This window comes from Salmo salar, chromosome 05, assembly GCF_965601325.2.
Source record: "Salmo salar chromosome 05, fSalSal1, whole genome shotgun sequence".
Taxonomy (NCBI): Eukaryota; Metazoa; Chordata; class Actinopteri; order Salmoniformes; family Salmonidae; genus Salmo; species Salmo salar.
Window position 1 is genome coordinate 26,329,043 of NC_138295.1, and position 20,692 is coordinate 26,349,734.

Sequence of the window (20,692 nt, forward strand, 5' to 3'; positions counted from 1 at the left end):
CAACTTCGATAAGGGGGGAAGAAATTGTTCTGGGGTGGGTCCTCTTCAGACAGATAACTCTCCCAACAAATCACGAGGCAGACATGCCTGAATGTCAAGATTCAAAACCAAAGTTTGCATGCAAAACCTTGCAGTGGTTTACATTAACATTTACATTTTAGTCATTTAGCAGATGCTCTTATCCAGAGCGACTTACATTAGTGCATACATTATTCTTTTTGGGGTGGGGGGCACCATGGGATTTATTTAAGATACTCTTTAAAGAGGTAGGGTTTCAGACATTTTCAGATGGTCAGTTTTAGTGAAGGTAGTTGATGTAAACTAGCCACTTGCGAAATGCACTCATTAAAAATAACCTCTGTGATCTCCATCTTGCTAGCTACTATTTAGTATTTTATTCAAGCAGATAAGATGGTGACTTAGGCAGAGACGTAGTTATTCTATGCCAAACTGATGTTCTATTACATGCAGATGCTGTTCAGCCAGAACATTTGAAAATTGTGGAAGGCTAGAGAGACTAGAGAGCGCACCATATGATGCATGTCGCATACACTCACAAACAAGGATATGTACCAGCACTGTACAAGGTATGAGGATCTCACTGTGGTTCTCAAAGCAAAACCTGGATAAAATGTATAACTGATGCTCTGTGCTGTTGAACAGATAGGCTACTGTATATATGACCTTTTGATATGACCTTTTGATAGCATGTTGCTTTACATGTTATAATCTGCCTTTAATTATTAACGTTATCTTTGCTGCCTTCTGTTTTGCATGGTTAGCACAGTATAATACAAACTAATATATACAGAAGAGTAATATCCAATAATATGTGTGGTATTGTCAGAATCATGATGAGTTCCTTTTGGGGTTTGAGTACAGAAGGTGTATCTGACCACCGACCCTGTTTGTCCTTTCCTGGCTTAACTTTCATCACTACGGCAACTCCAAACATTACTCCATCTAATGTGCCTTAAAATAAAACTCTTTCTGTCTGTACCGTATACATGACTTCTCTCCCAGTGAATCTCTCTATAACTCCTTCCATATCCAAGTTTTCTTCTTTTCTTTTCTCAGGAGTGTGAGTATGATTGACATGCGTTGTGAGGAGGACGCCATCTTGCCACACCACAGCCAGGTGCGCCACGAGCTCATGCACAACCAGTACAACATGATGAAGGAGGAAGAGGACCACTGGCAGGACGTAAGCACTCTCACACACGCATACACACACACGCACATCCTAATACACTTTTATACACACATTTACACTTACTCACACTTTATCATAGAGTTGCACACACACCTACACACTCACGCATTCATACAGTCATACATCTACTGTCTGTCTGTTAGGACCTAGCCCGGTGGAAGAGTCGCAGGAGAAGCGTCTCCCAGGACCTGATTAAGAAGGAGGAAGAGAGGAAGATGATGGAGAAGCTGATGACGGGTGAGGGAGGGGCCATCTCTCAGAGGAGGAAGAGCATCAAAACCTACCGGGAGATTGTTGAGGAGAAGTACGTCATAAGGAAATCCTCCATTTTAGATCGAACCCTGGTTTCCATATTGTTGGTTGTCTCCATGTACAGTATAGGCCTTTACCTACTCTCTTCTCTCCTAGCCTGTTGTTTTTTTATCTCATCCTGGCCTCGACCTATTTTATAATTGCATCAGGGGATCATAGCATGTTTCAACAATTATGCTTTTGTCAGTGTGTAGCCAGTCACATGGCCCCTGTCTCATCTTGTCCTCCCGTCTCTCCTCCCCTAGGGAGCGTCGTGAGAACGACCTCCGCGAGGCCTACCGGTTGGCCCGCACCCCTGAGGAGGCGGCGTTGGTCCTCCACCGCTACGCCCAGCGCTTCACCATCAGTGAAGCGGTGCTGGAGCGCCTGCAACTGCCCAAACTGCTAGACAGGAGCATCTCTGAGGATCCCACCGCTACCACCAACACACGTCTCACCCTCACACCCACTTCCTGTTCTCCCACCCCCACCTCCCCGGAAGAAGATACAAATGGCCCCCTGAAGTACCTGAGGCAGCAGTCGCTCCCGGCACCCAAGTTTACCGCTACTGTTGAGGCCCAGGTGGTGGGGTTCCCCCAGGGTCTGTCTCATCGCCCCCAGATTCGGTCGCGCAAGCCTGAACCAAACCCCTCTATCCGGGCCGTCTCACCCAAGTCTGTGCCTTTGCTGATGCCCAAGCCTTACAATCAACCCAAGGGCCTGCAGATGCTGGTGGGACCCAGGCCAGGCAAGGTGAGGCACAAAATGCCAGCTAATGGCAAGGGTTTTATCAGTGTTATCACTAGTGTGTTTTACTGTAACATTGTGTTTGAACAAGGGTTTTATCAGTGTTATCACTAGTGTATTTTACTGTAACATTGTGTTTGAACAAGGGTTTAAATTACCAGGGGGGCCGTGGGCTTGTTCGTCACTCCTCCCTCAAAGTAGTTTGAATGTTTTGTTCAGCCTAGTCTTCCAAGGGCGCACAAATGTATTGTGTAAATGGAACCCTGATCTTGGCATTTAAATTAGAATAGAAGACAGAAACCATGGAGATTGGGTGTCATGTTTTCAGACAAAAAAGATATAAATCCCTTTTCCTTCTTCCCCAAAGTCTGTTGCAACATCTCAGTTCAGCATAACAGGATGTTCATTTTCATCCTCAGAGCCATTTGCCAAATGGGCCTATTCCAAAGGAAGATAACATGCTTTGGGGTTATTATGGGAACAAACCGGGACTTCTTTCCACTTCTGTGTCTGGAATCTCTTATTTGGAGCTGAGGGGAGCCTGAATGGGGGGCTCTGTTCCGTATTGACATAAGAAGTTGACAAGTAGTTCCTCTCAATGTGAAGTGGGTCTCTGGGCAGACAGAGGACCACACAGACTGAGGGGGTGATTCTGGGTAGTGAGTCCCCCTTCATTCAACAACCCCCCTGTGTGTCTGGAGTACTCTGCCCTCCTCACACATGCATTACAGCCTTTCATTCAGTCCCAGCATGTTATCGGGCTAGCTGAATAGCTTATAGGCCAGAGTTACATGAATCAGTTACGGTTTTATTTACAACATGGGGCAACTTCCGGTCTGGGTGGTCTGGAGTAGAACTGTGTGGTCATATTGCAGTCGTTGCTGTGGAATTTGGGAGATTTCACCCCAGTTGACTGTTCTTGTATTGCTGTCTGAAGGATATTTTTGGTGAGGATACAGTGTCTCTAAAATTGTGTTTTAGTGTTGGATTTTTACATCGAAATGCATCTTTGTAGTATGTATGTGCATACGTGTGTGTTCTTTAAGCCTTCAGTCTCTAACCTGTGTACTCAGGTGGACGGCTTGCTGCGAGTGAACGGCGACATGGGAAACGATGAGGTCACCACTCCAGAGAGCGAGGGAAGGACCTCCCCTCTACGGTTCTACCCCTCCCCTGCCACGCCTACAGCCTCCTCTGATGGTTCTGACACACCCCCATGTGAGGCCACTCCCCCACCCACACATAGCCCCTCCCCCAGGGCGAGCCCATTACCAGCCATGCCAGCTGTGGCACAGTGTGGCACAAGCACAGGCACCGCAGTGATATCTTCTTCAGTGCCAGGAGAAAGTGATGCCCAGGAGAAGGGTAATGCACAGGAGTCTACCCCGCCTAGCCGGCCCACCTCACTGCCCTCGGTGAGCACTCAATACATGCAGCCAAGCCGGCTTTGTTTCTGTGAAAAAAACATACGTTATCAAAAGGGTCTGAAAAGACTTGGAACAATGTAAATTGTGGCTTGCATCTTGACAAACTGTCAGTGGTGTAAAGTACTTAAGTAAAAATACTTGAAAGTACTACTTAAACCTCTTAATGATCCGCCCCTTTTTTTTGCCTAAAATGACATACCCAAATCTAACTGCCTGTAGCAAGGATATGCAAACTTTGAAGTTTGTGGAAATGTTAAATTAATGTAGGAGAATATAACACATCAGATCTGGTAAAAGATAATACAAAGAAAAAAACATGCATTTAAAAAAAATGTATTGTACAATCTTTGAAATGCCAGAGAAAGGCCATAATGTATTATTCTAGCTGAGGCACAATTTAGATTTTGGCCACTAGATGGCAGCAGTGTATGTGCAACATTTTAGACTGATCCAATGAACCATTGAATTTCTGTTCAAAATGTTGTATCAAGACTGCCCAAATGTGCCTAATTCGTTTATTAATACATTTTCAAGTTCATAACTGTGCACTCTCTTCAAACAATAGCATGGTATTATTTCACTGTAATAGCTACTGTAAATTGGACAGTGCAGTTAGATTAACAAGAATTTAAGCTTTCTGCCAATATCAGATATGAATATGTCCTGGGAAATTCTCTTGCTACTTACAACCTCATGCAATCACATTAGTCTAAGTTAGCTCAGCTGTCCACGGGGGACCCACCAATCCTGTCGTTTTTCTGGGGTATCTGTACTTTACTATTTATATTTTTGACAACTTTTACTTCACTACATTCCTAAAGTAAATAATGTACTTTTTACTCCATTCATTTTCCCTGACACCCAAAAGTACTCATTACATTTTGAATGCTTAGCAGGACAGGAAAATTGTCTAATTCACACACTTATCAAGAGAACCTCCCTGGTCATCCCTAATGCCACTGATCTGGCGGACTCACTAAACAAATGCTTCGTTTGTAAATTATGTGAGCGTATTAGAGCATGCCCCTGGCTATCTGTAAATTAAAAAAAAAAATTATATGTCTGGATTGCTTAATATAAGGAATTTGAAATGATTTATACTTTTACTTTTGATACGTAAGTATATTTTAGCAATTAAATGTACTTTTGATACTTTAGTATATTTAAAACCAAATACTTTTAGACTTTTACTCAAGCAGGATTTTACTGGGTGACTTTCACTTTTACTCAAGTCATTTTCTATCAAGATATCTTTACTTTTACTCAAGTATAACAATTGGGTGCTTTTTCCACCGCTGCAAACTGCTGACTGAAAGGCTATATGTGTTGTTCTTAATCTACAGTCCATAGATAGGATAAAGCAACATTGTGTCAGAAAGGTCATGACTTCAACAAAAGGAAGGAGGAGGATGCATAATCAGAGTATTTCTTCCTGTGGGTGTCCCTACAGGAGCTGCAGAGCACAGAGTGTCTCGTGGAGGCGGGAGGCAGGTCTGCTGCAGGCCCGCTGGGGGAGGAGCCCAACACAACAGAGACTGCAGTACAGCCCTCTCCAGCTACAGGTCTGTCCCTATGTGTTACCTCGGAGACTAACTGCTGCTACTCTGACACCTAGTGGTGACCATTTATATTGTTTCTAGAACCCATCAAATCCTTTTGCTATTTGATGTGCATTCTAGTCATTTATTACTCATTGTCTGATTAGCAAATGAACGCTTTAAGCTGTTAAACAAATTATTCAACTTGGTCTTCCTGTGGTTAAAGTCACATTAGGACCCACTGTCTGGGCTTACTGTAGACTCTGATGCAGAGCCTTGCTCTGATTCACCTAGACATGTATCTGTCTGGTTTTCAGAGTCACAACAAGCTCCCAAGGAACAAACAGAAGTGTGTATGAATGCCACAGCGACTAGACAGATCGCCACTGTCCTCCGTCCAGTCCTATCAGAGCACGCCACACAACAAGCTCAACCAATGACTTCACCGGTGAGATCACCTGCCAACCAATCAATGGCCCCCAATGCTGCGAATAGCCAATCATTTGTGCGCTGCTCTACCTCAAGCAGAAGCCGTACCCAGGAGTGTGCAGCGCCATAGAACTTTCAGATAGAAATGCATTATGTAGGACAGACCTGATTCTATACTGTGTAGAATAGGGTATCACAAACTCTATAAATTAAATTTCTCTCTGCTACGTTCTAACTATAAATATTTTTGAAGAATCCCCATGTCATGTTTTGATCATTGTGTTTCTGACTTTTCTGGGATGATCTTAGGTCAGTGAGCCCAGCCTGGAGTCGTCTCAGAGAGCAGATGAAGTTGCTACCTTGGCTGATCCAGGACCTGTCAGAAACAAACCACCATGTGAAGCTCCCACAACAGGTAAGCAAAATCTGTTTTCAGAACAGAACGAACCTCAAACTGCCTTTTTCACAATAGTCTTTATTTCCCGCAGCCCTCTCAGCTGTGCTATCACACACCCAACTATTTTTTTCCTTTGCATCTCCAACTGGCACTCTGTATTTGCTTGTGAACTCTATCCCCTCCTTTTCTCCTCCTCACCCCCTTACCCTCCCTCCTTCCTCCCCCTCACCCCTTACCCTCCTTCCTTCCTCCCCCCTCCTTGCTTGTGCTGTAGAGCTGGCTAACAGTGCCAGTTATCCACCAGCAACCCTAGGTTAGGCCTACATTGGGAGTTCTTCACCACGCCAGGTAAACTGCTCACTGTTTAGTTGAGCTTGCCTGTAACCCTCTTTGGGGTTCACGTACTCATACATAGTACAGGGTTTCCCCATGGCTTCCCTGGAGGCTGGGTGACAGCATTGGAAACCTGTTTCCTCACTCTACTGGTTTTGTCATTTATTATTGGAGTCCTGTGGACCCCACTATATTTTACATTAAGTTGGTCTTATAATGCTGTAATTACTATAGTAACAATGTTAATACAACATTGTTACGTATAACTACAGTGTTACTACACAGGTATATGGCTAATGAACTGAATGTTCTCAAGATTTGAATCAGACAACTTTGTGTCTGAGGTAAAACAAATGGAAGCATCATTACAAATGTTTGGGAGAGTTGTTGTTAAACAGTCTGATGTTTTAAAGTTATTCAGAGAATGCAACACATACAAAAGCCCAGGCCCAGACAAAATAAGTGGACATGTGTTAAAGCACTATGCTGAACAATTGACTGGTGTTATTACAGACATTTTCCAATCCTCACTCGACCAGCAACACATGCCAGTATTGTGGGAAAACTCAATAATTATACCAATTCCTAAAGCATCTCATCCCTCTGTGCTGAGTGACTACGGCCGTCGCCTTGACATCCTTAGTAATGAAATGCCTTGAGAAACTTGTGAAAGTCATATTCTCAGTGTCACCCAGAAGCTTCTCGACCCATTTCAGTTTGCCAATCAGCCTAGCAGAGGAGTTGATGATGCCATTCTTACCCTCCTTAACATGGTCTATAGACATCTAGAGTAGAGGTCAACCGATTATGATTTTTCCAACACCGATACCGATTATTGACGGCCCCAAAAAAGCCGATACCGATTAATTGGGCGATTTTTTTTTTTTATTGATTTTTTTTTTTTTTGTTTTTTTTTTTTTATTTATTATTTTTTTTTATTATTAATTTTTTTTGTTGTTTTTGTTGTTTTTTTGTAATATTGACAATTACAACAATACTGAATGAACACTTATTTTAACTTAATATAATACATCAATAAAATCAATTTAGCCTCAAATAAATAATGAAACATGTTCAATTTGGTTTAAATAATGCAAAAACAAAGTGTTGGAGAAGAAAGTAAAAGTGCAATATGTCCCATGTAAGAAAGCTAACATTTAAGTGCCTTGCACACAATATGGGAACATATGAAAGCTGGTGGTTCCTTTTAACATGAGTCTTCAATATTCCCAGGTAAGAAGTTGTAGTTATTATAGGAATTATAGGACTATCTCTCTATACGATTTGTATTTCATATACCTTTGACTATTGGATGTTCTTATAGGCACTTTAGTATTGCCAGTGTAACAGTATAGCTTCCGTCCCTCTCCTCGCTCCTACCTGGGCTCGAACCAGGAACACATCGACAACAGCCACCCTCGAAGCAGCGTTACCCATGTAGAGCAAGGGAAACAACTACTCCAAGTCTCAGAGTGAGTGACGTTTGAAACGCTATTAGCGCGCACCCGCTAACTAGCTAGCCATTTCACATTGGTTACACCAGCCTAATCTTGGGAGTTGACAGGCTTGAAGTCATTAACAGCGCAATGCATTGCGAAGAGCTGCTGGCAAAACGCACGAAAGTGCTTTTGAATGAATGCTTACGAGCCTGCTGGTGCCTACCATCGCTCAGTCAGACTGCTCTATCAAATCATAGACTTAACTATAATACAATAAACACACAGAAATACGAGCCTTAGGTCATTGATATGGTCAAATCCGTAAACTATCATCTCGAAAACAAAATGTTTTTTTCTTTCAGTGAAATACGGAACCGGTCCGTATTTTATCTAACGGGTGGCATCCCTAAGTCTAAATATTCCTGTTACATTGCACAACCTTCAATGGTATGTCATAATTACGTAAAATTCTGGCAAATTAGTTCGTAACAAGCCAGGCAATGAACGCAAGAGCAGTGACACAATTTCATGTTAGCAGGCAATATTAACTAAATATGCACGTTTAAAAATATATACTTGTGTATTGATTTTAAGAAAGGCATTGATGTTTATGGTTAGGGGCATTGATGTTTATGGTTAGGTACATTGATGCAACGACAGTGCTTTTTTCGCAAATGCGCTTGTTAAATCATCACCCGTTTGTCGAAGTAGGCTGTGATTCGATGAGAAATTAACAGGCACCGCATCGATTATATGCAACGCAGGACACGTTAGATAAACTAGTAATATCATTAACCATGTGTAGTTAACTAGTGATTATGTTAAGATTTATAGTTTTTTATAAGATAAGTTTAATGCTAGCTAGCAACTTACCTTGGCTTCTTGCTGCCCTCGTGTAACAGGTAGTCAGCCTGCCATGCAGGCTCCTCGTGGAGTGCAATGTAAGGCAGGTGGTTAGAGCGTTGGACTAGTAATCAGAAGGTTGCAAAAACTAATCCCCGAATCCCCCCTGAACAAGGCAGTTCCTAGGCCATCATTGAAAATAAGAATGTGTTCTTAATCTAACTTGCCTAGTTAAATTAAGGTGTAAAAATAATAATAATAATTGGCAAATCGGCGGCCAAAAATAACGATTACAGATTGTTATGAAAACTTGAAATCGGCCCTAATTAATCGGCCATTCCGATTAATCGGTCGACCTCTAATCTAGAGGGTGCCAAATCCCATGTTAGGGTTCTGTTTGTTGACTCTTCTTCTGCCTTCAACACAATCCAGCCTTACATTCTGGCACAGAGACTCATTCGGGACTTCTCCTTAGATGGGGCGCTGGTTTTGTGGCTGTTGGACTTCCTGAGCCAACACTCACAGCGAGTCAAAATAGGTCCCCATGTGTCGGACATATGCACCACCAACACAGGCTCTCCTCAGGGATGTGTTTTGTCCCCACTCCTGTACATCTTGTACTCTAATAGTTGTACTAGTTCCCATCCTGACAGACACCTCGTTATGTTCGCTGATGACACTGCCTTGATGTGAGGAATCACACTTGGAATCACACTTGGTCCTCAATACCAACAAGACCAAAGAGATGTGCATAGACTTCAGGAAGTGTACAACACCTACCTCTGCAACATCTATCAGAGGTCAGAATATAAAGATTGTAGAGGAATACAAATACCTGGGTGTCCTCTTGGACAATAAGATTCAGTGGAGTAAATGTACAGACCTTATCTACAAAAAGAGCCAACAGAGACTGTACTTTCTCAAAAAGCTGAGCTCTTTTAATGTAGACTATACTGACTGTTTTACAAATCTTTCATTGAGAGTATTTTAAGTTTTTGTATTGTTTGTTGGTTTGGTAATGCCATTGTGAGCCAGAGAAATATGCTGAGAAGGATTATCACCACAGCAAGCAAGGTACTTGGAGTCAAACAGACAGACCTGGATGAGATCTTTAAGATCAGGGCCCTCCGCAAGGCTCACAAAATCATTTTAGACCTAAGCCACCCCCTGTACCTGGACATTGAACTACTCCACTCTGGGCGCAGGTATATGGCACACCTCGGCAGTGAAAAAAAGGACTAGACAATCATTTGTGCCAGGTGTGATATCCCTCCTAAATAGCTCAGGCTAATGTTCCTATCGACTCAGTAAGGCCAGCAGGCTAGTCTTAAAAAATATATATGTTTTATTGGTATGTAACTGTTATGAAAGTTGTATTGTCAATTTTGTTTTGTATTTAAACGCCACTTTAAACGTGTACATGACACTGCAACAAAATTTCCCCATGGGGACAATAAAGTCAGTAAGTAAGTAAGAGCAACTTTTTGTAAAGTGTTAAAGCATTGTTGAATGTATATTTTTGGTGTACTTTTACACAGGAAACTGGAATTGTTAGCCACTCAGTAATGACAAATACCACACAGCTTGTAGCTTTTCAGCAACTCAATATTCACCTTCATACCTTATCACCTGGATTTGTTCCCTTATCACCTGGATTTGTTCCCTTATCACCTGGATTTGTTCCCTTATCACCTGGATTTGTTCCCTTATCACCTGGATTTGTTCCCTTATCACCTGGATTTGTTCCCTTATCACCTGGATTTGTTCCCTTATCACCTGGATTTGTTCCCTGCCACCTTTCACTTCATTCCCTCATTCCTTTACCTGACATTCGTTATTTAAATAGCTTTTTCCATGCGTTCACACAAAGACAGTGTAGTTGCCAAATGAAATGACTCGGCATCAGTTCCTGTGTTTCAACGATGTTTGTTTTCTAACCGACTACCTTTTTCACTGTATCTCTATTCCATAGAGGGGGCAGAGCAGGAGCATGGTACAGCAGCGGTGAGTCCATTCTAACTGTTCCATCTGCTATAATCTTTCCTGGTAGAGTTCTAAAGTGGGTTTTACTAGTTCTCATCTGGTTGAGACAAAATGGTGTCAATACCGTCCACAATGCATTCGATACAATGCATCTTAACAGACAATCCAGGGTTGTATTCATTAGGGCACACAGTAGCAAAACCGTGAAACCAAAACAAACTTTTCTTATTGGGCAAGTTCATTATTGGCTCCCCGTTTCACTCCATTTCAGAGCGTGTTCTTCCGTTTTGTCTACTGAGCACAATCCATTTGTTGTTTTTCTAATATATTTAGGACCTCCCTAAGACCCAATGCTTGATTGGTAAATGTTCATTGGCTCAACCTATCAGATGAGGATTATGTACAAAGTGCCCAGCCTTGCTCTTCATCCCCTCATCTCTCGCTCTTTTCTCTCTCCTTAGTAGGACACCTTTGGCTAGCATGGACATAGTGCTGTTGTAGATCAACTGTCTCCTCTCTTCCCTTTCTGTGGATGTGTGTGTACTTTGGTTTATGAATATGTGGGTTGGTGCGTGTGTGTGTGTGTGAGCCCTGGATGGGCTCTATCAGGTCACTCAGGTGTCATCCCCGGTAGTGGCCCAGGCTAAGCGGGGCGACCGCTGGTCTTGGGACCCAAATGAGGAGCGAAAGCGTCAGGAAAGGTGGCAGCAAGAGCAGGAGCGCATGCTTCAGGTAGAGTTTAAGCTACTAAAGACCCAAAAGCTAGGCCTGATTTAGCATGCTGCAAAATACTAATTAACAAAAGCTAGGCCTGATTTAGCATGCTGCAAAATACTAATTAACAAAAGCTAGGCCTGATTTAGCATGCTGCAAAATACTCATTAACAAAAGCTAGGCCTGATTTAGCATGCTGCAAAATACTCATTAACAAAAGCTAGGCCTGATTTAGCATGCTGCTATATACTCATTAACAAAACCTAGGCCTGATTTAGCATGCTGCTATATACTCATTAACAAAAGCTAGGCCTGATTTAGCATGCTGCTATATACTCATTAACAAAAGCTAGGCCTGATTTAGCATGCTGCTATATACTCATTAACAAAAGCTAGGCCTGATTTAGCATGCTGCTATATACTCATTAACAAAAGCTAGGCCTGATTTAGCATGCTGCTATATACTCATTAATAAAAGCTAGGCCTGATTTAGTATGCTGCTAATTACTCATTAACAAAAGCTAGGCCTGAGTTAGCATGCTGCTAAAAACACATTAACAAAAGCTAGGCCTGAGTTAGCATGCTGCTAAAAACACATTAACAAAAGCTAGGCCTGAGTTAGCATGCAGCCAAATGCACGTTAACAAAAGCTAGGCCTTAGTTAGGATACTGCTAAATGCACGTTAACAAAAGCTAGGCCTGAGTTAGCATACAGCTAATAATATGTTAACAAAAGCTAGGCCTGAGTTAGCATACTGCTAATAATGTTAACAAAAGGCCTGAGTTAGCATGCTAAAGCTAGGCCTGAGTTAGCATGATGCCCTATTGACATTAGCTAAAGATAAGCCCGAATAAGCCTACTGATTACTGAATCTATGGTCTGCAGCACCAGTTACATTTACCCAAAGCAGGTGCTAACTTTGTTAGCTTGCAGACACATTTCAATTAACCACAATCCTGCTTAGTCATCTGCCTGCTCTGAGTCTGAAGTCGACCCCCAATGCTGTGCACAGTGGCCACACAGCGGCAGCATTGCACAATAAAAGCTGTGTGCAATGGCATGACCTACATGTCTCACACTCATTTGCCAGAGCCCCAAATCTGCTGCCAGTCAACTTCGCTCTCCTCCTCTACCTACCCGTCATAGGGTGTCTCAATACTCCAAATAGCCTTGTCTCCTTGTTTTCTTTCCTTCATCCTCACCTAACCTATATTCTCAGAGTTATAGATGTACTGATGAAGGTGAGAAAAGAAAGCCATTTTAGACTATTGAGGTCCACCCATGGGGTTTGCTTTGCTGATGCATGAACCCTTGTCACCTTTGACTCCTAAACCACCTTGTCCGTGCATGGTGTGTCTGTTTCTTTGGTTGGCAGCTTTTTGAATGTCTTTTCTCTATCTTTACAACCCTCATCATACACGCATGCTATGTTTGTGTATGCCCACTTTTTCCTGTCTCATGATTGGCTCATGCTTCGCTATGTTTGTGTATGCCCACTTTTTCCTGTCTCATGATTGGCTCATGCTTCTCAATGGTACTTAATACAGACCTGAACTAACACAATATATTTATTTCAGATGAAATCCAATGTTAATGGATAGTTCACTCGAAATCTAAGTTAATCAGATGTTTTCATCTTTCAAAAGGAGTCTGAAGTTGAGTCTTACACATTTCACACCATCTTTCAAGGAAAAACACACTCAAAAGCTCTCTGTTGGTATTTTTTTTTCATTAGTTCCTTGTTGATACAATCCCAACATGTTTTGCATGTCAGCAGTGAAGTTTTCAAGATATTGGATTTTCATGAAGCAAAGTGTCATCAGCCATCATCATGTTTTAGGGAGAGTGATCCATACTTTCAGATAGTTACTAAAACAACCCCGATATGCTTTATGGCCAGGTATGGCCCAATAGGCATCTTTTCCATCCGTCTGTCTGTATGACATGTCATCGATGATGAATGTGTGCCATCTCTTGTTGCCATGGTAACAGGAGAAGTACCAGCATGAGCAGGAGAAGCTGAAACAGGAGTGGGAGAGAGCGCAAAGAGAGGTGGAAGAGGAGGAGAGGAGATACCATGAGGAGGTGTGTGTGAGTGCATGTGAGAGAGAGTGTGTGTGTGCATGCGTGTATGAATGTGACTGCTGACTGAATAAAAACACTCCCTCTCTCCCACCCTCCCTATCTCTCTCCCTCTCTCCCGCCCTCCCTATTTCACTCCCTCTCTCCCGCCCTCCCTATTTCTCTCCCTCTCTCCCGCCCTCCCTATTTCTCTCCCTCTCTCCCGCCCTCCCTATTTCTCTCCCGCCCTCCCTATTTCTCTCCCGCCCTCCCTATTTCTCTCCCGCCCTCCCTATTTCTCTCCCTCTCTCCCTATTTCACTCCCTCTCTCCCTCTCTCCCTATTTCACTCCCTCTCTCCCTCTCTCCCTATTTCTCTCCCTCTCTCCCGCCCTCCCTATTTCTCTCCCGCCCTCCCTATTTCTCTCCCTCTCTCCCTATTTCACTCCCTCTCTCCCTCTCTCCCTATTTCTCTCCCTCTCTCCCGCCCTCCCTATTTCTCTCCCTCTCTCCCTATTTCTCTCCCTCTCTCCCGCCCTCCCCTCCCTCTCTCCCTCTCCCTCTCTCTCTCCCTCTCTCTCTCTCTCTCTCTCTCTCTCGCCCGCCCTCTCTCTCTCGCCCGCCCGCCCTCTCTCTCTCGCCCGCCCTCTCTCTCTCTCTCGCCCGCCCTCTCTCTCTCTCTCGCCCGCCCTCTCTCTCTCTCCCTCGCCCGCCCTCTCTCTCCTCTCTCGCCCGCCCTCTCTCTCTCTCTCGCCCGCCCTCTCTCTCGCCCGCCCTCTCTCTCTCTCTCGCCCCGCCCTCTCTCTCTCTCTCGCCCGCCCTCTCTCTCTCTCTCGCCCGCCCTCTCTCTCTCTCTCGCCCGCCCTCTCGCCCGCCCGCCCTCCCTCTCTCTCTCCCGCCCTCCCTCTCTATTTCTCTCCCTCCCTCCCTCTCTATTTCTCTCTCTCCCTCCCTCTCTCTCTCCCTCCCCCCGTATTTCACTCCCTCTCTCCCTCCCCCCGTATTGCTCTCCCTCTCTCCCGCCATCCCTCCCTATTTCTCTCTCTCGCCCTATTTCTCTCTCTCTCCCTCCCTATTTCTCTCCCTCCCTCCCTCCCTCTATTTCTCTCCTGCTTCCCTCCCTTTTTCTCTCTCCCTCCCTCCCTATTTCTCTCCCTCCCTCCCTATTTCTCTCCCTCCCTCCCCATTTCTCTCCCTCCCTCCCTATTTCCCTCCCTCCCTCCCTGTTTCTCTCCCTCCCTCCCTGTTTCTCTCCCTCCCTCCCTCCCTGTTTCCCTCCCTCCCCTCCCTCCCTCCCTATTTCTCTCCCTCTCCTCCCTCCCTATCTCTCTCTCCCTCCCTCCCTCCCGCCCTCCCTATTTCTCTCCCTCTCTACCGCCCTCCCCTCCCTCTCTCCCTCTCGCCCGCCCTCTCTCTCCCTCTCGCCCGCCCTCTCTCTCTCCCTCGCCCGCCCTCTCTCTCTCTCTCGCCCGCCCTCTCTCTCTCTCTCGCCCGCCCTCTCTCTCTCTCTCGCCCGCCCTCTCTCTCTCTCTCGCCCGCCCTCTCTCTCTCTCTCGCCCGCCCTCTCTCTCTCTCTCGCCCGCCCTCTCTCTCTCTCTCTCGCCCCGCCCTCTCTCTCTCTCTCGCCCGCCCCTCTCTCTCTCTCTCGCCCGCCCTCTCTCTCTCTCTCGCCCGCCCTCTCTCTCTCTCTCGCCCGCCCTCTCTCTCTCTCTCGCCCGCCCCCTCTCTCTCTCGCCCGCCCTCTCTCTCTCGCCCGCCCTCTCTCTCTCGCCCGCCCTCTCTCTCTCGCCCGCCCTCTCTCTCTCGCCCGCCCTCTCTCTCTCGCCCGCCCTCTCTCTCTCTCGCCCGCCCTCTCTCTCTCTCGCCCGCCCTCTCTCTCTCTCGCCCGCCCTCTCTCTCTCTCTCGCCCGCCCTCTCTCTCTCTCCCGCCCTCTCTCTCTCTCTCGCCCGCCCCTCTCTCTCTCTCCCGCCCGCCCTCTCTCTCTCTCTCGCCCGCCCGCCCTCTCTCTCTCGCCCGCCCGCCCGCCCTCTCTCTCTCGCCCGCCCTCTCTCTCTCGCCCGCCCTCTCTCTCTCGCCCGCCCTCTCTCTCTCGCCCGCCCTCTCTCTCTCGCCCGCCCTCTCTCTCTCGCCCGCCCTCCCTCTCTCTCGCCCGCCCTCCCTCTCTCTCTCCCGCCCTCCCTCTCTCTCTCTCTCTCCCTCCCTCCCTCTCTATTTCTCGCCCTCCCTCCCTCTCTATTTCTCGCCCGCCCTCCCTCTCTATTTCTCTCCCTCCCGCCCGCCCTCTCTATTTCTCTCTCTCCCTCCCTCTCTCTCTCCCTCCCCCTGTATTTCACTCCCTCTCTCCCTCCCCCCGTATTGCTCTCCCTCTCTCCCGCCATCCCTCCCTATTTCTCTCTCTCGCCCTATTTCTCTCTCTCCCTCCCTATTTCTCTCCCTCCCTATTTCCCTCCCTCCCTCCCTCTATTTCTCTCCCTGCTTCCCTCCCTTTTTCTCTCTCCCTCCCTCCTTTTTCTCTCTCCCTCCCTCCCTATTTCTCTCCCTCCCTCCCTATTTCTCTCCCTCCCTCCCTATTTCCCTCCCTCCCTCCCTCCCTGTTTCTCTCCCTCCCTCCCTCCCTGTTTCTCTCCCTCTCTCCCTCCCTCCCTCCCTGTTTCTCTCCCTCTCTCCCTCCCTATTTCTCTCCCTCCCTATTTCTCTCCCTCCCTATTTCTCTCCCTCCCTATTTCTCCCTATTTCTCTCCCCCTCTCCCTCCCTATTTCTCTCTCCCTCTCCCTCCCTATTTCTCTCCCTCCCTATTTCTCTCGCTCCCCCTCTCTGTTTCTCTCCCCCTCTCCCTCCCTATTTCCCTCCCCCTCTCCCTCCCTATTTCTCTCCCTCCCTCCCTATTTCTGTCCCTCTCTCCCCCTCTCCCTCCCTATTTCTCCCCCTCTCCCTCCCTATTTCTCTCCCTCTCTCCCTCTCCCTCCCTATTTCTCTCCCCCTCTCCCTCCCTATTTCTCTCCCTCTCCCCCTCTCCCTCCCTATTTCTCTCCCACTCCATCCCTCCCTATTTCTCTCCCTCTCTCCTTCCCTCCCTATTTCTCTCCCACTCCATCCCTCCCTATTTCTCTCCCTCTCTCCTTCCCTCCTTCTCTCCCTGTTTCTCTCCCTCCCTATTTCTCTCCCGTCTCTCCCTCCCTATTTCTCTCCCTCCCTCTCTCCCTGTTTCTCTCCCTCCCTATTTCTCTCCCTCTCTCCCTCCCTACTCTCCCTCTCTCCCTCCCTATTTCTCTCCCTCCCTATTTCTCTCCCTCTCCATCCCTCCCTATTTCTCTCCCTCCCTCCCTCCCTATTTCTCTCCCTCTTTTCCTCATTCCCTCCCTTTTTCCACAGGAGCGAAGGATACTAGAGGAGACTGTGGCCCCCCTGACCCCCCTCTCCTCCACCCTGCCCTCGCCCATCCGGGGGGATGCCCCCTCGCCCATGGACCCCCAGGACACCATCGTCCGGTCGCTGGCCGACTGGGAACGCAAGCAGGAGCTGCTGGAGAGGCAGGGGGTGAGAGGAGAAGTTATATTGGGTTACCTTTCAAATTAAAATAACGTGTTGTAAATATGTATATACAGTGCATTCGGAAAGTATTCAGATCCCTTGACTTTTTCCACATTTTGTTACGTTACAGCATTATTCTAAAATTGATTAAATTGTTTTTTTCCCTCATCAATCTACACACAATACCCCATAATGGCAAAGCAAAAACAGGTTTTTAGACATTTTTGCACATTTATTAAGAATGTAAAAATATCACATTTACATAAGTATTTAGACCCTTTACTCAGTACTTTGTTGAAGCACCTTTGGCAGAGATTACAGCCTCAAGTCTTCTTGAGTATGACGCTAAAAGCTTGGCACACCTGTATTTGGGAAGTTTATCCCATTCCTCTCTACAGATCCTCACAACCTCTGCCAGGTTGGATGGGGCACGTTGCTGCTATTTTCAGGTCTCTCCAGAGATGTTCTATTGGGTTCAAGTCTGGGCTCTGGCTGGGCCACTCAAGGACATTCAGAGACCTGTCCTGAAGCCACTCCTATGTTGTCTTGGCTGTGTGCTTAGGATTGTTGTCCTGTTGGAAGGTGAACCTTCACCCTAGTCTGAGAACCTGTTCCAGAGCGCTCAGGATTTCATCAAGGATCTCTCTGTACTTTGCTCCGTTCATCTTTGCCTCGATCCTGACGAGTCTCGCAGTCCATGCCACTGCAAAACATCCCCACAGCATGGTGCTACCGCCACCATGCTTCACCGGAGGGATGGTGCCAGGTTTCCTCCAGAAGTGACTCTTGGCATTCAGGCCAAAGAGTTCAATTTTGGTTTCATCAGACCAGAGAATCTTGTTTCTCATGGTCTGAGAGTCTTTAGGTGTCTTTTGGCAAACTTCAAGCGGGCTGTCATGTGCCTTTTACTGAAGTGTCTTCCGTCTGGCCACTCTACCAGAAAGGTCTGATTGGTTGAGTGGTGCAGAGATGGTTGTCTTTCTGGAAGGTTCTCCCATCTCCACAGAGGAACTCTAGAGCTCTTTCAGAGTGACCATCGGGTTCTTGATCACCTCCCTGACCAAGGCCCTTCTCCCCCGATTGCTCAGTTTGGCCCGGGCGGCTAGCTCATGGAAGTCTTGTTGGTTACAAACTTCTTCCATTTAAGAATGATGGAGGCCACTGCGTTCTTGGGGACCTTCAATGTGGCAGAAATGTTTTGGTACCCTTTGTTAACTCGAAATGACACAACGACAAGGTTCCAGTTTAACAATGTTTACTAAACCGTATTAGCACACTACATGGTTGCCATTGCCCTCAGGCCAGGTTCATCAACAACGAGTCTGCTGCGCAGGCGCACTAATAACAGAGTGATAGCTCCGTAATAACAGAAATATAGGGATACTTAAAACATAAACTTAACACACTTCCTCAGATCTGTGGCTCGACACAATCCTGTCTTGGAGCTCTACGGACAATTCCTTCGACCTCATGGCTTGGTTTTTGCTCTGACATGCACTTTCAACAGTGGGACCTTATATAGACAGGTGTGTGTGCCTTTCCATAAGTCCAATCAATTGAATTTACCACAGGTGAACTCCAATCAAGTTGTAGAAACAACTCTAGGATGATCAATGTAAACAGATGGATCTGAGCTCAATTTCGAGTCTCATAGCAAAAGGTCTGCATACTTATGTAAATAAGGTATTTCTGTTTTTAAATATAAATACATTTCCACAAATTTCTAAAAGTTTTTGCTTTGTCATTATGTGGTATTGTGTGTAGGTTGCTGATTTTAAATTTTTTATTAATCCATTTTAGAATAAGGCTATAATGTAACAAATTGTGGAAAAAGTCAAGGGGTCTGACTACTTTCTGAAGGCACTGTGTATATTTTATTATTATTTGTATTAGTGTTTCATTCACTTTTTTGACCTGCACTGTTAGAGCAGTTACATCTGTGCATATGACTAATAAACCCATATCATCTAATCTGTTAACAGGCCATGTGGTTTCTGTTCCAGTGGATTTTAAGGTGTCATAACTCGATACAGTTAAAAGGCACTCGACTCGGTGTATGTGTAGGGACGTGTACTTCACTAATTCAGTGAAATTGTGAACTAACAGTTTTTAATGTATTAAACGGCTAGTATGACCACAGTTAATGTGCCATAAGGCAATAGGTTTTGTGTTTTGGTGGATTTTAGGGTGATTGTAACTAACCCTTTGAAACTGTCTTCATCTCTCTTCATCCACCAGGGGAGCACAGAGAGAGTGGTATGGAAAGGACAAGATAACGACAGGAGTAGTGACATCAGCACAGCGTCCAGAGATGAGAGTCTGAAAACAGCAGTCAGGTCAGTCTGAGAGCGTGTGTGTGCGTGTGTGTGCGTGTGTGTGTGTGTGTGTGTGTGTGTGTGTGTGTGAGACCTTGAACCCTACAATGGTCATGAGAATAATGACTTTCTATATAATGTCATTAATAAAAGTGAAATGAATGATGCATTTAATCAACAGCTCAATCAGCCAGAACAGCAGTCAGGCAGACAAGCTGACGCCGAGTTTGCAGAATGGTCAGAGAGCACCACCCACCATGGCCGTTCCCCAGCCCCCCAACAAGAAACAAAATACAGAGGTCTTACTAGACTGCACCAAACCCAGCCCGCAGGCGCCCTCTCGGGACAGGAGGTATGTGCAGTGGTGGAACTAGAGTTTTATACATGGGGGGGCCAAGGCTACTTCAGGGGGTCCATAGTCCATGACAGAAAATGAGTGTGTAACCCTAACCTGGCATCTAAGGAGCATGAATGAATCCTATGATTGCTGATTAGAGGTAGAAGTGATAATTCACTTAACCCGGGGTTCTTCAATGTGGTAGATAGTGTGGTCCAAAAGGGTTACTTCACTGGTTTTCTTTAACATACTATGAATAGTCAGTGTCTCTACCTCGGAACTGCAGCTCAATTTCTTTCTTTCTCTCTCTCTCACACATACACACACACACACACACACACTGTACTTACATACTGGAGAGACTTGGGTCACTCCGTTTTCATGAATATATAATCTGGGTCTATAAGTGTTGAACATCCAAAATATTTTCAGAAAATGAAGCTCAAGCACCAAGGAGATAAGATAGCATTGTGTGTTACATAAATTGTGTAGTTTATTTACAAAAATGTACACACTGCAATTTGACATATCAGGTATCAAGCAGAAACAGACTTGAAAAATAAAAATAATTTTGCTGCCAATCAATATTACAAACTTACAGTATCGTGTGTGTGTGTGTGTGTGTGTGTGTTAACTAATAGCAAAGAAAAGTTTTGGAATGAATAGTCAGTTGAATAGTCAGTTGGCCTAATCAAGACCAAATTAAATCTGTGTGAGATGATACCCTTTGAATTTAGAATTTAGAATGTCAGTGTACTAGCTAGTACACAGCACAGGTTTTAATCATGACCAGAGGGACTGCCTAAGTGCCAAATTATCCAAGTTAGATTTAAAAACAGCATAATTCTGCGGTTCTGTTGAGAACTTGCAAAATGTTTCACAAACTCATCCATGTTGAGGGAGCGTGCCCTCCTTGACTCAACACTGAGAATTCCGAGGTGACTTAATCTGTCATCAACCATTGTTGTCCTAAGGTGGGTTTTAATCAGTTTTAAAGCTGAGAAGCTTCTCTCGCAAGAAGCACAACTGACTGGTGTAACAACAGAAATCTTGCAAAGTCGAAATAGCTCATGGAAGACCTCTTTTATAAGT

General features: G+C 45.5%; 1 protein-coding gene across 7 annotated transcripts in view; it reads left to right on the top strand.

Annotated features, from left to right (window-relative positions):
* LOC106604545 (LIM and calponin homology domains-containing protein 1) overlaps positions 1 to 20,692 on the top strand; it is a 157,154-nt gene that overhangs the window by 124,722 nt on the left and 11,740 nt on the right. For 6 of the 7 annotated variants that reach the window (XM_045718017.2, XM_014199288.3, XM_045718015.2 and 3 more), the window contains 13 exons: positions 1,078 to 1,204; positions 1,357 to 1,517; positions 1,771 to 2,257; positions 3,325 to 3,666; positions 5,129 to 5,240; positions 5,534 to 5,664; positions 5,955 to 6,060; positions 10,630 to 10,661; positions 11,250 to 11,372; positions 13,348 to 13,440; positions 16,790 to 16,954; positions 19,187 to 19,284; positions 19,445 to 19,615. In XM_045718017.2, the coding sequence (XP_045573973.1) occupies positions 1,078 to 1,204; positions 1,357 to 1,517; positions 1,771 to 2,257; positions 3,325 to 3,666; positions 5,129 to 5,240; positions 5,534 to 5,664; positions 5,955 to 6,060; positions 10,630 to 10,661; positions 11,250 to 11,372; positions 13,348 to 13,440; positions 16,790 to 16,954; positions 19,187 to 19,284; positions 19,445 to 19,615 (2,148 nt within the window). The remainder of the gene's footprint in view (positions 1 to 1,077; positions 1,205 to 1,356; positions 1,518 to 1,770; positions 2,258 to 3,324; positions 3,667 to 5,128; positions 5,241 to 5,533; positions 5,665 to 5,954; positions 6,061 to 10,629; positions 10,662 to 11,249; positions 11,373 to 13,347; positions 13,441 to 16,789; positions 16,955 to 19,186; positions 19,285 to 19,444; positions 19,616 to 20,692) is intronic. The other variant, XM_045718018.2, reaches the window with a different exon arrangement.